General features: G+C 36.2%; 1 protein-coding gene across 25 annotated transcripts in view; it reads right to left on the bottom strand.

Annotated features, from left to right (window-relative positions):
• The window catches only part of RALYL (RALY RNA binding protein like), a 728,119-nt gene that overhangs the window by 143,977 nt on the left and 565,684 nt on the right, over positions 1 to 18,458 (bottom strand). For all 25 annotated transcript variants that reach the window (XM_055286644.2, XM_055286654.2, XM_055286638.2 and 22 more), the window contains one exon: positions 7,285 to 7,360. In XM_055286644.2, the coding sequence (XP_055142619.1) occupies positions 7,285 to 7,360 (76 nt within the window). The remainder of the gene's footprint in view (positions 1 to 7,284; positions 7,361 to 18,458) is intronic.

The following is an 18,458-nucleotide window of genomic DNA, read 5'->3' as shown; positions in this document are numbered from 1 at the left end:
TCTTCTCACACATATTCAAGTATTTTCTTTTACTACATGATTACATAGATTATTTTGCTCCTGTTTTCAACTACCAGGAATCTCATGGCTAGGTTTGTTGCGCTCATGTAATACTTTGTGATTGCATAAGTTTTATTAGTATAATTAAACTTTTGCTTGATTTGCTTGATCCTACCTGCCCACCTCCCTCAATTCCCACCGAATTATTGACTCTTGCTACTTTTCTCTTTTTATAATTGATTGCATGGCTTTACTTCCTTTGATTTTTATCATAAATTATGTCAAACCAAACAAATAGAAATGTAGTCTTTCAAATAACCTGAAGACTAGCAACATAAACCACAAAGGTCTTAGAGATGGATTCTCTGCATTACATTCTCCCTCTATTTCTACCCTATTCTTTCGACATGCCAGAAGATATTAATGGATATTTCTGCATTAAAAACATAACAGAAATCTGCAAATAGGCCATTCTTTAGCCTAGCAGAGAGAATTGCCTGCAGCAGAACTGTTTAATGGGTATTGTGTCAGCACTTTTTGAAAATTTTAAATAAAAGGTCTATAAGTTATATTTGCTTAGTGTTAAAATGTGAGGAACATACTATAAGTAAAATAATCTTTTAAAAACTTTTATTTTTAAAGAAGTTATAGGAAACATTAACCGGTTTAGTTGACTGTGTGAGATTTAGCAACATCATCATAACTAAAAACATATAAAATAACCTTTCAAAGCTGGACACAGTGGCTCACACCTGTAATCCCAGCACTTTGGGAGGCTGAGGCGGGTGGATTGCTTAAGCTTGGGAGTTTGAGATCAGCCTGGGCAACATGGCGAAATCCTGTCTCTACTAACAATACAAAAAAGAATTAGACAGGTATGGTGGCACACACCTGTAGTCCCACCTACTCAGGAGACTGAGGTGGGAAGATCACTAGAACCTGGGAGGCGGAGGTTGCAGTGAGCTGAGATCACGCCCACTGCTCTCCAGCGTGGGTGATGAAGCGAGACCCTGTCTTAAAAAACAAACTAACAAACAAAAAAAACAAGAAAAACCTCCTAAAATACTTTATTATAGATGTTTTCTTTGAATAATCATAATGATGAGGATAACTAAAATTTGTAGAGTATCTCTAATAGTTGCAGGCTCCTTAAATACATTCGCTTTTAGGAAATTTTGTATCTTCCTTTATGCAGCCCAAAAAGCTGAGGAACAAAAGATCAAATTCAAAGCACTGATAATGCTCAGGTTATTTTAGGAGGTAGGTCTAACATTTTTTCCACCAAGCAAACTGAACAAGCACACATAAAACATTTGCACAATTTTAAACCATCAATAAAGTGAATGTTTGACACCTTTTCTAGAACAAAAGCATTTCAACATTCACTCGTGGAGATTTCTGAATTAGAGAACTCTCCCTCAATTACCCAGATGTATGGATATTCAGTTTGAGTTTTAGAAATATACACTCTTTTTGGTATTTTCTCTTGTGGATCTTGATAACCATACATCAGTAATTTGGTTGCATAGGAAAGATGGGATCCTGAGCAGAAAGAGACTGTAATTGCTATGTAGACCTAAGCAATAACATACAGTCAAAGTAAACCAGGGAGGCAGGTCAGTGTTTGGGCTTGTGTCAGTTTCAGAAAGACAGGATGTATTAATATGGTGGGTAGGAGAAAATATTTCCCTCTCCTCACACTGTAGTTTGAGTGGATCCATCTGGCTGGGTAGGTGAAATGGAAGGAAGCCTTTGCCAGTGCAAAGGGAGATAATGATAATGGAAATTTAAGCTTCTGAAAGGGAATGTGTGTTATCCTTGATGTTATAAAAGAAGACAGAAAATTAATAAAATGATCAATAGCTAATTGGTAAACATTTCTCAGCAAACAGTACAAGTCAATGAAGTGAAGATGATCAGGATGTTTTTCCTTCATATTGATTTTTGCTATTTAGCATTAGCTGAAATTAGCTTCCATTACTTTCATTTCTACTTTCAAGGTTCTAGGGGTCATTTTGGGTGATTTTTGGGTCCCTATTCCCATGATGTGCTAGAGCCACCATGAAGGATGGAAACAAAACTCACATAGGTCCAATGGTAAGTGAATCACCAGAGATATTTTGCTGCAGTCACCTTAGTTGGTCTGTGCTCTGAAAGTTATTTTTTATCATTGGAGTTACTGTAATATAACCCACATTCATGGTGACCACCACCAATTGTGATGATCTTAAAATGGTGGCTGAAACTGCAGGTTATCTTGTGACAATCTTAAAGACTCTTTAAATGACTTGTGACAGTCTTGATTCTCATGGTCATCTGGGTGGGATGGGAAGGTTGCTACAAGAGGCATTTGTATGATAGTCAAAAGCAGTATTTGGCAATAGTACCACATGATTGATTTTTACAGAATCAATGGGATGAAACTATATATACTACATGTCTTACTGAGCCGAGTTCTCTGCAAGAAGGAGGGAGTCACCTCTAGGTAAATAAAAATCCATTCTTGTTCAGCTCTGATAAATAGTGTCTTTGTTCTTTGATATTTTTTGTTAGCTTTCCATCAAAGAGGAAAGGTCTGTCTACTTTACAAATAGAAGCAAAACCATCACACAATTATTCTCATTTAGCAATTATTGAGCATTAATTGAAAGTTGGCATGGTGGAAAACTCACTTCCTGGGGGAGAATTATTATTTTAGAGTGCCACAGATATTGTGTAATGTACATAACATATTTGAAGCAGCAATTTATTAAAAGTTACAATGTTTTCCCTAGAGAATGGATTAGCTATTCACCATTAGGACCAGATCCAATATTTATGAAATGTTCACAAATGATTAATTATGTTTCATTTACAAATAGACTCTAATGGGAGACATTTTATTGCAAGTGCTGTTTCAATGAATTGTCTGTCTTTATGAATTCATGTCCAAGACTGAAATAATTCCTTTTTGCTCCCTTTCCTCGACCTTACACCTGAGCCTGCCATTGCTTATCATGTGCTTCCTATTTCTTCTATTCAGCTCATGTGATCATTCCCTCAGTAGCCTGAACTAGAAAACCTTGGACATATTTGTGACTCTCACTCTCCTCACACCCCATTTCCAATCAGTCACCGTGTTTAAGTGGTTCCTTGTTGCCTACAGAATAAAAGTCAGCTCTTCTTAACCTGATACATAGATATATTCACAGCCTGGGCACCATAATGTCCCAGTTTTCCATTCCCCACCAAGGAGACTATCCTAGCTCCGACTATGAGATGCCCTTCCCTCTCTCTTTCCCTTCAAAAGCCAGCTCAAGTGTTGTCTTCTTCCTTTAACTTTCCAGATGTTTTCACTCCCTTACCCCTAGACAGAATCAGTAACTTCCTCATTTATTCTCTTACAGAAGTGTATGCATACTTCTCAGTTGTCTTTATTCATCTGTGCATCTAACTTAATCATAAGACTGTACGGTTTTTGAAGTCTCACTCTGTTTTATTTTCTATGTATACCATGTTTACTCTGCACATAATAAGGCCTTACTGAGGGTTGCTTGGCTGAGTTGAAAATCCTATTAAAAGAAGAAACAAATCAAAGTTACGCCTCAGTGGATATTTCATGTGAATACCACTTTGTGATTGGTATTGGAGATAAAGTGGATGTACGTGAAGAAGAAAGTCTGGCGGTAGTTCACTTAGTGGTCCAAATAGAATAGTTATAGAGACATAGCAGTTTAGAGCAGGAAGGTAAATCAGAGACTACCCTCATACAAATAACTTACTTTCATTACATTATGCTCTCTCTTCACCCTGCTCGTGCCATTTTCTATGCTAGTTTCTTAGAAAAGCACTACCACAGTCCCTAGACCATAGTAGATACACAATAAATATATCTTGTATAAACGAATGAATGAATGAATGAACAAGTGAAACGATTCCCCTTCTTGCATTTTACGGATAAGACAACAGACTCAGAAGCCGGCGTGGTGGCTCACACCTGTAATCCTAGCACCTTGGGAGGCCGAGGTGGGTGGATCATGAGGTCAGGAGATCGAGACCATCCTGGCTAACACGGTGAAATGCTGTCTCTACTAAAAATACAAAAAATTAGCCGGGAGTGGTGGCGGGCACCTGTAGTCCCAGCTACTCAGGAGGCTGAGGCAGAGGAATGGTGTGAACCCGGCAGGCGGAGCTTGCAGTGAGCCGAGATCACGACACTGCACTCCAGCCTGGGTGACAGATTGAGACTCTGTCTCAAAAAAAAAAAAAAAAAAAAAAAAAGAAAAGAAACAAACAAACAAACAAGCAAAAAAAAAACAGATTCAGAGATACGAAGAACAGGAAAGCAGAAACCATCCCTTTTCCAAGCCGCCACCATATTCTCTACATTGAACTAAGTGCTTTTACCTCATTTATGCCACTCTATCCTCTCAGGAAAATTACGCAACTATTATGTTACAAAAAGAACTTACTTGAAGCTTAAAACCTGTGCCCTATGATCACACAAATAGGTGGTATCTCTGTTTTTCTTATGTAGTGTTTATTGTATAGTATTTTCTCTGCCACTTGCTGGCATGGTATTCATGGACAGTGATAGTATTGATGACTGGTTTGATGCTCAAAAAATCTCTACTTTCCCTATCTGTGTTGTTTAGATGGTAGCGAGTGACTAAATACAGGGAGCTATAATCTAGTGGTAAGAATACTAGACGTGAAGGCTGAAAACCAGAGCGCATTTCCTAATCCTGTGATCTTGTCTTGAACAAACCCTTTATTGTCTTGGAAACTCAGGTTTCTCATTTATACAGCATAGTATATACTACCAATTTTGTAGAGTTATCTGATGAACAGATGAATAATGACTAGGAAAACATAGTTTGTCCACATAAAATTAAGGTAATTTTTTTCTTAAGCTTACGTGAGAATGAGAAAATGTGTATAAAAGGGCTTCCTCAGCTATACATTCACATTCTTGTATCCCCTTTGTTACTGTTTTGCAATTTCAGTGTACAGCCTTAATTTGTGTAAACAGATAAAAGGAGGATAAATAAGCACTTCCTCACTAATGTGGCTTGTATGCAATATAGCATATTTAAATGAAATTCTGCTTCTAGTTCTTTTGAACACAATTGAACATAATAGTAATAGAGAAATAATAGTTAAAATGACATTTGTTCATGTCATGAGCTTCCATTGTCATAAGAAAATCAAAACAATCCAAAAAAAGAGAAAATATGAAAATTAACATCATTGCACAGACAGCAGCAACTCTTTGATGAGAAAAAAAGCCATTGGCAGCTTATTTTAGCAGTAAGTGAAAATATGACTTTTCAAATGTTCTGCATTAGCTGCAGCACTAATGTATACATTTACAAATAAATCTGATAAAAATTTCTCGGTTTTATAAATCATCTCCTTTACCTCAAACAAGGCACAGAATGTGTCATTTGCTTCTTGTTGATAACATCATCTCTGCTCTTCAATGTCAATATTACCCCATGACCCACTATCAACATTTGTTATACACTATTGCTTTCCATTTTTAAGAAAATGTTTTATTAAAACAAAAACCAAAATAAGATAAATTATGATGTATTTTTCAGTATAGCTTTAAAAATCTCTGAATACCATACAGTAGAGAGCCCTGGGGTACTAGCCATGACTAGGACCTCAGAAGTGATCTAGTTCTGACCCTCATCTTAGAGTTCAAAAAATGAGGCTATAAGTGGCTGAAAAGAAGATATGCTAGTTTTCAGAGAACAAAAACAAGGAAAGTGCTCCAGGCTATTTTTGAGCACTCTTCTTACTACACTAAATCAGAAAATAATCAATTTTAACACATATAACTTAATTCTCCTTTATCCAAATGATATCAGAGAAAAAAGAAGCCTTGCTCAACATTTTTATGTTAACTCTTCAGATGCAGATACTGATGGACTGATGATATGTATCTGGGAGAAAACCAAATAAATTGGATGATAGGAGATCTCAATAGACTGGAACAATTGGCTATATCTAACGAAAGAGAATTTAACAGCGACAGACACAAAGTCAGCACTTACAGTACAAAAACTAATGGCAAAAGTACATGAAGTGGGATATATGGTTTAACAGCAGAACATAATTTTTTCAGAAGTGGCTGCTTTTAAAGAACTGAAAGTTATATAAGTTTACTCTTGTACTCTTCCCCAGATCAACTCAATTCTACTTAACATAATAGAAGTATATACAGAACAACAAAGGTGCTAAATCTAGTCTACTGTCTTCACCTGGATTCTCAGTATAGATACAGACACTGACAAATTGGGATATGTAGAGGGGAAAGACCAGAGTGTTAAGTGACTCAGACCCAAGCACTTCAGGAAAGGTGAAAGGAATTGGATCTGTCTCTCTGGAGAAGAGAAGGACTATATTTGTTGTCTGGGAAAAATGGGCATGAGAGAAACATGTACTTTGTAATAAAGAAGGCTGACTGATTGAGTGGAAAGAATTTAAGGTACAGAGAGCATGAGTTTGAGTATTGGTGCCATTGTTAACCAATGGTGTGACCTTGAAAAAAATCACTAAGAAACTGCGCCTCGGGTTCCTGAGCTGCATTATGAGAACAGGAATATCTACATTGCAAGAGTCTTGTGAAAATTAAATTGAACAATGTATGTAAAATAGCTATAGAACATGGCATGCAGTTAATAGTCAACCAGGGGCTGGGCATGGTGGCTCATGCCTGTAATCCCAGCACTTTGGGAGGCTGAGGCAGGCAGATCACCTGAGATCAGAAGTTCGAGATCAACTTGGCCAACATGGTGAAACTGTGTCTCTACTAAAAATAATAATAATAATGATAGTTGGGTGTGGTGGTGGGCACCTGCAATCCCAGCTTCTTGGGAGGCTGAGGCAGGAGAATCGCTTGAACCTGGGAGGCAGAAGTTGCAATGAGCTGAGATTGTGCCACTGCACTCCAGCCTGGGCAACAGAGAGAGACTCCATCTCAAAAAATAAAATAAAATAAAATAAAATCAACCAACATTGGCCTTTCCACCCACTTGTCAGGTAGAGTCACTAGTGATTTTGATTAGATAAGTATCTTGTAGAATGGTTGTATAAGCAGATATGAGAAGGTTAGGCATCTGAAATCCTTGCCAATGCAGCAAGATATATTTATATGTTGAGCAACAACATTTGTTGTACTTTATTCCAATAAGGATTATCATTTTAAATAGTGGATGCCTTACAAGTTATATTGCCTTATAAAGCTGCAAGAAAATTTTACTAATATATAGAGTAAAACAGTGCTTATCTACTTACCTGTAAAGTGCAGAAAGGGGCCTCTTGTTTCCAGGTTTTGGTCTGTATGGTTTGGGCTCTCCTGCCATGTTGATATCTGAAAACATAAAATAAAACAGCACTGATTAAGAAATATGAAACCATTTGAGAAAAGTAAATCATGAACTTTTATTTTTCTTTTTACTATTTGTTTATGCAAATATTGTACACCATTGATTCATTCAACATATATTTATTGAGCATTTACTCTATGTCAGGCACTGTTTGGGATATGTCATGCACAAAACAGATTATATCTCTGCCCTTGTGGAACTTACATTTTACTGGGGGAAGATAGTGAGAAACAAACATAATAAATAAAAACTATATACCATATTAGAAAACGATGAGTACTATAAACAATCAAAATGTTGAGCAAGGTGAGGAGAATCAAATATGCTTTTCTTTTCTCCCTAAAAGACAGGGTCTTGCTCTGTCGCCCAGGCTGGAGTGCAGTGGGGAAATCTTTGCTCACTGTAACCTTGAACTCCTGTTCTCAAACAATCCTCCTTCCTCTGCCTCTGAAGTAGCTAGGACTACAGGCATGTGCCACTATACCTGGCTAATTTTTAAAATTTTCTGTAGAAATGAGGTCTGGCTAGGAGGCCCAGGCTATCTCAAACTTCTGGCCTCAAGCAATTCTCCTGCCTCAGCCTCCCGAAGTGTTGGGATTACAGGCGTGAGCCGCTGTGACTGGCCAGAAATGCTTCACGAAACAAAAAGAGAATGAAATGTTCTTCTGATTTTCATTTTTTGCTAAGAGTTTTTCAGTATGCATAAACATTTGTATGAAATAGAGTTCTGTTCATAGGAGGACTTATTAAATTTCCTGTGATATATTTTCCATTTATATAGAAAAGGAAGCTAGAAGGATTTGATCATAAATCATACCAGGTTTACTAAAGGAACAACAAAATGCACTCAGCAACTGGAATACGTAGTTATTGAATTCCAAGGTTGTCAAAAGGAGAAGAGAGCACATACTTTGCCTTTATAAACTGAAAATATTATTGTCTCTGGGACAGACAAAAAGAGGTTTAAGTATGTGACAAAACAGTCTATGCATACAATTGACCAACCTCAATCTTAAATATGTAAAACTGTTAAGAAATTGGAAAGTTGGGAGGAGAAGGTTTGGAAAGTAATATAAATAACTAGATGGAACAAAGTTAAAATTTCCAAATGATGATAGAAAGGGAAATCTAAAGGAGATGTGCTTCAAGAAATGAGGGATATTATTTTGACAGAAAGGAAAGGGAATACTTCTATTTCTTGCACAGTGGACTCAATACACTGAGCTATCCACCACTGAAAACAACCAAAAATTCTGGATAAAATATAAATGTATCCTTTTAAAGAATGCAACATAAAACTAGCAAGAAAGTAAGGGATTTGAAGAACATTCCACCTGAGTGGAAACAGGAAATCAAATGGAAAAAGAACACTGCACCTAGCTTGTTCCTTAAAGATATTTGCTGCAGCCAGAACATGAGTTTTAGTTTTTACATCCTTGTGGTTCAGCGGGGACAGGTCACTATGCCCAGGTTAAAGAATATGAGACATACATTCATCTGATTCAACATAGGTGACAAATATGTGACAAAATCCTTAGCAACTAGGAAGAGAAGAAAAATTCCTTACTTAATAAAGAAGATCTACAAAAATCTATATTAAACATTATACCTAATGCTTCAAGAAATGATGTCTAGTGAGACATTGGGCACATTAGCTTTAAGATCAGATAATTTAAAAGGACACCCACTATATTAAACTTTATATAATATTGTACTCGATGTCCTAGTCAGTGCAGTAAAACAGGAAAGCAATTTTAGAAATGAGAGAGAAGAAATAAAACTATCACTAATTGCTGATGATATGTGGGCTCATGTAAAAAATTGTAAAGCATCCACGGAGTATTACAATTAATAAAAGAGTTTAATAAGTTTATTGAATGCAAAGCCAGTATACAAAATTCAATTGTATAGCTCTATACAACAATCATATGTATAAAATATAGCCTAAGTATATTATTTACATACTATAAAAGACAAAGTATTAAGGGGTAATCTATTACAACACTTGAAAGACCTTAATGAAAAAAATTATAAAACTGTATTGAAAAATTTTACAGTTACCTTACATAAACAGAAAAATTAGAAGACTCAATATAATAAATATGTCAGTTCTCTTCAAGATAATTACGGATTCCATGTAATTCCAATAAAATCCCCAATATTTTTTATGTATGTGCCTGAAGCTTGACAAGCTGATTCTGAATTTGTACAATAGAACAAAGGCCAAACATAGCCATGATACACTTGGAAAAAAGGTATGAAGTTGGTAAAGTTGCCTTATCAATATGTATTTTAAAGCTGTGGTAATTAAGGCTGTAGTAATGGTACAGAGATAGAAAGGGACCAATGAACATGAAATACACACGCGTATATATGACAAAACTGTACATGCATACACTTGACATATATAAACACATGGAGCTGACATAGATGATCAGTGAGGGAAAGACTGATTCTTAAATAAATAATGCTGGAATGATTGGTTATCCACAACGACAAATATGAAATTGAACATCTACCTACACCATACCAAAAAAATCAATTACTATTGCCTAAATATGAAAGGAAAAAATATAAAATGTTTAGAAAGCAATAAAATAGAATATCTTTTTGAGCCGAGAATATGGGAGGATAATATTAAACCAGACATAAAAAATCGCTAGTTAAAATACAAAATTGATAAATTCTGCTTCATTAAAATTAAGAATTTCTGGTCATAAAAAGCCACATAAAGGTAGTGAAAAGAACCATAAATTTGATAAAGGATTTGTTTCTTGAATATATAGGAAACTCATGCATATCATAGTAAAGAGAGTCAAAACACCAAATAGAAAATTAATAAAAAACCTAGTAAAGGCACTTTACACAAGGGAAAACATTAATAGTGAATAAACATATGAAAAAATGCTCAACCTCATTAGTAGTGGGAAATGCAAGTTAAAACATCATGAGATACAAATAAAACCCATTGAATTTACAGTTTACAAAGCCTGGTAATATCAAATGTTGGCATTTCTGAGCAAATAGAATTCGTGTAGAATGCAGATATAAATGTACATTGGCAAAAACTATTTTGAAAAATAATTCAGCAGTTTCTAATAAACTTAAAATGTTCAAACTCTGTGATCCAGGAAGTACACACTTAAAAAACCTTTTACACATGTGTACCATATGATATATACAAGTGTGTTCATTGTAGTACATTGGAATTGAAAAGATTCCTGGAAAAAGGCACAAATATCCATTGTATTTTTAATAGGATAAACAAATGGTAGGATATTTACCAAAAGGAATACTATACAACAGCAGAGAAATGACACAGAGAGAGAGAAAATGAATTAGGGCCATAGGAAATATTGATATATTGATAACCTCAGAAACCTAACACTGAACAAAAATAATGCCCTGGAAAAATACCGACAGTATGAATTCTTTCATGTAAACTTAATTGCAAAATGGAATGATATATTGTATAAAAATAAAAATACATGGGATAAAACTAGAAAAAAAAACTTCTGCACAGCAAAAGAAACAGTCGGCAGAGTAAACAGACAACCCACAGAGTGGGAGAAAATCCTCACAATTTATACATCTGACAAAGGATTAAAATCCAGAATCTACAAAGAACTCAAACAAATTAGCAAGAAAAAACCAAATAATCACATCAAAAAGTGGGCTAAGCATATGAATAAACAATTATCAAAAGAAGATATACAAATGGCCAACAAACATTTGAAAAAATGCTCAACATCACTAATGATCAGAGAAATGCAAATCAAAACCACAGTGCAATACCACCTTACCCCCACGAGAATGGCCATAATAAAAAAATCAAAAAATAATGAATATTGGCATGAATGTGGTAAAAGGGGAACACTTCTACACTGGTAGGGGAATATAAACTAGTACAGCTCTATCGAAAACAGTGTGGAGATTCCTTAAGAAACTAAAAGTAGAACTACCATTTGATCCAGCAGCCCCACTACTGGGTATCTACCCAGAGGAAAAGAAGTCATTATACGAAAAAGATACTTGCACATGCATATTTATAGCAGCATAATTCGCAATTGCAAAAATATGGAACGAGCCCAAAAGGCCATCAATCAACAAGTGGATAAAGAAATTGTGGTGTGTATATATATGTGATGGAATACTACTCACCATAAAAAGGAACAAATTACTGCCATTTGCAGCAATCTGGATGGAACTGGAGGCTGTTATTCTAAGTAAAGCAACACAGGAATAGAAAACCAAACATCGTATGTTCTCACTCATAAGTGGGAGCTAAGCTATGGGGATGCGAAGGCATAAGAATGATACAATGGACTTTGGGGACTTGGGGGAAAATGTGGGAGGGGGTGAAGGGTAAAAGACTACAAATTGGGTTTAGTGTATACTGCTAGGGTGATGGGTGCATCAAATTCTCGCAAATCACCACCAAAGAACTTATGTAACCAAATACCACCAGTTCGCCAAAACCTATGGAAATAAAAATTTTTCTAAAAAAAGAAGGCAGAGATAAACAAGGAATTCAGGATGAAGGTTACCTCTAAAGGAGTAGAAAAAGTGTGGGACTTGGAAACGACACCCAGAAGACATTAAAGTTAATAGTAAGGTAGTATTTCTTAAATTGGGTGGTAAGAGCATGGCTTTAAATTATAGCATTATTCCTCATAACTTACTTATTTTATTCTGTATGTAATTTATAACTAATAAGGAATTTAAGAAAATAGGAATGAAAATTGTAAATTATGTGTTAATATTCACGTCAGAGAAAATAGGGTTTTTCGTTTGTTTGTTTGTTTTTTCTCTGAGACAGAGTCTCACTCTGTCGCCCATGGCTCACTGCAACTTCTGCTTCCTGGGTTCAAGTGATTCTCCTGCCTCAGCCTCCCAAGTAGCTGGAATTCCAGTCACCTGCCACCCTGCCCTACTAATTTTTGTATTTTTAGCAGAGACAGAGTTTCACCATGTTGGCCAGGCTGGTCTCCAACTCCTGAGCTCAAGTGATCCACCCACCTCAGCCTCCCAAAGTGCTGGGATTACAGAGGCGTGAGCCACCGTGCTGGGCCAGAGACATTAGGTTTTAGTGAACAAGTGGTTTTAGCAGATTGTGAGCTGATATATTTAAGAAAAGAGAACATGTTGTGGGTGGGTTATTGGGTGTGAGAAGATCATTAGAAACCCCAATTAGAGCTTCAAACTTGATTTGAGTGGGATATAATTTAGGGTTCTGAGTAAAGACCCAAGAATCAGTCATGAAGATAGGGACTCTTGTATGACTTAGAATAAGGCACAGCGAAGATCGAGGCTGTCTGAATCTTTTAGATGTGACACAGTTGTAACAAAAAATGCATGTAAAATAAAAACAGATTTCTACAAGTTTTTTAAGCTCTGTAATGATGGTAGAGGGCACATGCCCATGAAAATATCATCAGACATCTTTTATATATTTCTAGCTTAGACTTAATGACATAAAATGAACATGTAAAATTATTCTCATCAATAAATAAAAAGCTTGAGAATTAATTTTATTGACAAAATATTGTAGCATTTATCTTGTTTTTAAAAATAATATACTGTGAGTGATTCTGAAAACACACTTAGGAGATTGACAGCATATTCACACGATGAAAAACCTTTCATGAAATGTTGTTGAACTCAGTATTTCCACACATTAACCTCCTTTCAAAGGTATTAAAAAATGCCAAAGAAAATACTTTCCCATTTATATACAATGAAGCGTGTTCAAATGCAGAATTTTCTTTTGGATGTATGGAAATTTATGCTTAAATACAGATGGTCGCCGAGTTATGACAGTTCAACTTAATGATTTTTGAGTTTTTAATGGTAGGAAAGCAATTTGCATTCTGTAGAAACTATACTTCTCTCGCTTTGCTGGGCAGTGGAAGTGAGCCATAGCTCCTAGTCAGCCACACACTTTCAATTTATAGCGTTTTGAACTTACCACGGGCTTATTGGGATGTAGCCCCATCCTAAGTGAAGGATATCTGTATGCATATTTACATATTTTGCAGTGCTATGTTGTTTATCATCTAAAACCTGGTTTTAGTAGACAGGGAGAAGGGTGAAAGGGGCAGAAAGTATTCCATGGAGGAGGGTACAGTGGGCAAAGAGCTCAAGTAATCATAGTGAACATAAGCTTTGCCAAGATTCAAATGAACGAGCAGTCCCTTTGTATTGAACTTTATAAATACAAGATCTAATTGGGTATTCAGGACAATCCAGCTTCATTGGAAGCCAAGGCTTAGGTTCTCATGCCTCAAGAGCTGTTGGCCTTGAAGGGACCAGACACACAGTATAGCATCCTAGCAGTAACTCTGTGGTCACCAACAACAGAGAGGTCTCCTGAGGTTTTGTTCCTTGATTATCCTGGCACTGTGTAAGTTACTCACAAAGTAGAGTAAATAGAAGAATGACCAAGGTTCAATTTTCTACACTCTCATAAGCTAGGGGCTTTGTAGTAAAACATTGAAACACAAAAAGTAAGGTGTTATTTCTTTGTTTTCTGGATTTACAAACAGATTTATACAAAATACCAATGTTCAGAGCTCTTAAATTGTTCTCAAGAAATGATGTGGGTTTAATAACTCCCAATAAATGCTTTTGGCATATTTCAAAAAGCCTAGTTAAATTTGTAGTCATTGTGCAGAAGTACCTTTACAGATGCCTGTATACCAGGCTGGTCCACGTTGTTATCTGGCTATTAGAATCATATTCTTCTGAGTGAGGATTGATAAAACCAAACAGGCACCATTTAAATGAATTCTTTTGATAAGGCTTATTTATGTTTGGGTGCACTACACATCACATCTATGTGGAGGAGCTAGCTACCCTCACTCCATTCCAGCCATAGGGATGAAGCAGAAGAGAACTAGCCACAGGTTAAGAGAACTCTACCTGTGGCTAGTTGATGCCTGGCACGCCCCCACTTGAAGAGAGAAGGGCCATTTGCATTTTGTCACGATTCTCTCTAAGCAGAGAATAGACCCATCTCATTCTGAAGTTTCAATATTTCAAGTTAGCATGAAAAAAGTATAAAAAAAGTAAAATTTGCTCCAAAATTATCCCTCTGATATTAAACCTCAGGTTCAAACAATTGAAAAATATCCTGTTGGATATGTTTTCACAGCAAGTTAATGAAAAATGTATTAACTGCTCTCAAAAATTTAGCCAATTTTTGTTTCTTCTTTATTTTAAAACTGAATAAGCAATAGCATGATGCCGTGACAGAAATAACTATAAAGTTATGGAACTGAAAAAAGTCAATGAGCTGAACCTATTCTAACTTGAGGTCAATGAGATGAAGCAAATGGAGACGGGTGCTATTCCAAAGTGTCATCCACCAGAATACTAACCAGCCATGTAGATACGTTTATTTGACCAGTCTTTGTAAGCATACTATTAAAGGTGATCGCAATGGCTTTCTATTATTTCATGCTTTTGACTCTTGGGAAGATACTTTCAATTCTGCGCCCAAATAGATGTGACTCTCCCTCCTCCCACCTACTTTATTACACCATTTCCATGACACTGAGTATGGGTGCCCTTTGACTTTGGACTTCTAAAGGGCAGTCATAATTTCACTCAGCTTCTTATGCCCTTCAGCACCCAGCACACTGTTGTTTATGCAATAGATGCTCAATAAGTCTACTGTTAATTAAATTTATACAGACCAAAAGACATAACTTTGTTTGGGCTCCAGTGAGTCTAACCAAACACATTTTGCCAACACATTTTCTAAAGTGTTGTTTATCAGAACAATGTTTTGGGAGTTTTTTTTTTTTTTTTTTTTTTTTTGAGACAGTCTCACTCTGTCGCCAGGCTGGAGTGCAGTAGCGCGATCTCAGCTCACTGCAACCTCCGCCTCTCGGGTTCAAGCTATTCTCCCGCCACAGCCTCCCGAGTAGCTGGGACTACAGGCATGTGCCACCACGCCTGGCTAATTTTATTTATTTATATTAGTAGAGATGGGGTTTCACCGTGTTAGCCAGGGTGGTCTTGATCTCCTGACCTCGTGATCCACCCACCTTGGCCTCCCAAAGTGCTAGGATTACAGGAGTGAGCCACCGCGCCTGGCTGGGAGATGTTATTAGGTATTGTGAAACAAATTTATCACAGTAAAACTGTTAATAAAAATGCTACATTATATCCTTTTCTTGGTTATTTACGCTTACCAGATAGAACTGCAAAAAAAGACTCACTTGTATTTAACTGAAATGTTCTTACACATACATGAATTTAGGATATTTTGGACGATATATCTATTAGCATCCAGCAAATCAGAGCTCCTCCAGTATACTGCTTTATGAGATACCCTGACATAGTTAGGAAAATATTTTATATTTATTTATTTGCCATGGATTCAACTTGGAGTGCCCTCATTTTAAAAGTTAAATGTAGTCTTTTAAATTAAATATAATTTACACTGCTACAATAAACTGACACTTGCAACTTACTCTACCACTAGCAATCCCTGCTGACTCTGTCATTTTTCAGAGATATTTAACTTTGATATGGAAATGATATCTAATTTATAATAGGACATCCACACTATCAACAGTATCTTCTAAATGTGGGTAAGTCTAAAAGAAACATTTTTCTGAAATAATTAGTTAAAAGACAAATCTTTATTCTTAGGGTTTTTTTTTTTTTTTTTTTTCTCCTCACCCAGGTTTAAATAGAAGTCTAAATAATTCAGCCATGGCATGCAGACTGCCAGGAAAAGTCATTCTGCATCTTTTATTGTTCACATTTAGAAGATTTAGGGATTCATTACTGTTCCATTGAATAAAAATTCAGGAGATAAAGAAAACAGTCTGTTATGTTTGACAAGTGAACGGACATAACCATACATTACCCAAGTACAAGCACCATACCACCAAAAAGTGTTTTGGTAATTATTATTAGTTGAGATCCTCAGAACAACCCTGTGAAATAAGCACAGCAGGAGCCATTCTTCCCACTTCGTATATATAGATGTTTGAGATACTGAGAAATTAAATGGCTTTCTTATTTGTAATGTTAGTTCAGTTCACTATAACCACCTTTCCTGTTGAGCAAAGCCCATGTGCCAAGCATTGAACCAGCAAAAGAGGTGCTACCCTGCCCCAGCAGCAGACAGGACTGTCTGAGAGTTAGCAGCAGATTGAACTGCAGCTGCACCAGACTCCTAATATAGAACTTTCCCCACTACCTCTCCTTGTTCTTTATAAGATTTTGAATGTCGCACCTTCTATGCCACTCAAACCCAGTTTGGCTGTGGAAAGCAACCTGTAAAGCAATGCACTCCGCGTCCCAGGAGCTCTGGCATCACAGGGGAGGATGCATGATTAAAGGAGGGCTGTAGAGAGATCTGTCTGGCAGCAAGGAGAAGAAAATTCAACTCCCAACTGTGCTGCCTGCAATTTCCTGGCCAGGTGGGTTCACAGCCCTGTGGTTTACAAGAGCTACACAGCGGTGCTTTTACTCTGAGGAAACAAAGCGAAACAAAAAAACCCACAAATGTACCAGACTTGCAAATGCAAGTACAGCCCACCCTGGGCTCTAAAATATGAACATTTGTAGCATCTTGAGCCAAAATCTGAGATTGGAGCCAATCTTCTACAAAAGTAAATAGCTTTCTAATGTTGTTGTTTTTCCCTTCACAGAATCAAAGCTAGTTTTAACACTTGAAGTATGTGCTTAATAGTATGTTAAAATAATCAGTGTTATAAGAATGAAACTGTAGTCTAATTTTACTGGGCAGTCACTGAATTGTGACCACTTTAATGAGCCTTTGGACCTAGTTTCATAAATTAGTTCTGACACAGCACTATGGCATGTTGGCCTCTGGTTATTAGAATGCTAATGTAGAGATCACTGGTTGGCCAGATTCCCATTTGTTACCAGAAAATTCTCCATGCTCCCAGGCTGTGTCTGCAAGGGCAAATCAAAGTGGAAACTTGAACTTCTTACTAGTTATTTGGTAAGCTTGATCATTGTATGTGACTTATTTAGATTCAGACTGTTTTTTCCTTAATAGAAACTGAAGTGAAAAAAAAGTACATATATATTTGGATGCCCTTCTATATTTATTGTATATTTCATTCAAAGGTTATATTAGGAAGAAAATTAAAATGTCAGGGAGCATTCATTTTCATTGATCAAATAATTATTTGAACATACAACATATGCCTGGTGCCATGCTAAAGTTTGGGTAAACAAACATGAACATTTTTGTATGCTCAAAGATATCACAGAGAAAGGCAAACCTGCCGCTAACTATAGAAAATGTAATAAGCATCATAATAAAGATGTAGCCTTCACACTTTGGGAACATGGCAGTACACTGAGAACTATCAGTGAGACCACCCTCAGGGTTCATTCTTGGTATATGAGGTGGTTTCTTCCCAAGACACAGATTCTAATGTCAGGCATTTTATGGAACCACATCTACCAGGAAACTCAGCAAATGCCTCAGCTCTATCAGTTGAGTCATAGAGATCTGTCTCTGTTCTTTCGTTTGTTTGTTCTATTAACTAATTGCCAAAACACCTTTGATTTGCCTTGAAGCATAAGTGGCCATGAAAGTTGACAAATCCTTGTGGCTTTGGTGCATGCTTCATCTATGTCTAGTCTAAAAATTTTAGCTGAGAACAGAAGCACATTTCATACAGGATGCAAGGCAAACACAAAATGATAATGCTGTTAATTAACAAGTTTGTTTTTACTTAATTCCTAAAGCTTATAATTTGGATTTTTAAAAAAGTTATTTTGTGTCCTCTGTTATCTTGAATAAGTTTTCTGAAAAAATGTTTTCTACATTCCATGAACATCTTTCTCTCTACAAAAGTTAAAAATGAAGGAGGCATATTTTTTCAAGAGATAAAGCCTATAGAAACCCAATGAATAGAAGAAAACCCAGACAAGTGTTCACCAGTAGCCTCCTGAATATGTTTAGAACTTTGCTTAACAATTTGACAAATATACTCAGTGATTATTGACAACAGTGAATACAACTGTTAAGATAATCAAGACTAAAAATCACATGGTGAAAAATCTCAGCTACATATTCATCAT

This window comes from Symphalangus syndactylus, chromosome 7, assembly GCF_028878055.3.
Source record: "Symphalangus syndactylus isolate Jambi chromosome 7, NHGRI_mSymSyn1-v2.1_pri, whole genome shotgun sequence".
NCBI lineage: Eukaryota > Metazoa > Chordata > Mammalia > Primates > Hylobatidae > Symphalangus > Symphalangus syndactylus.
This window is presented reverse-complemented; position numbering and strand designations above follow the sequence as displayed.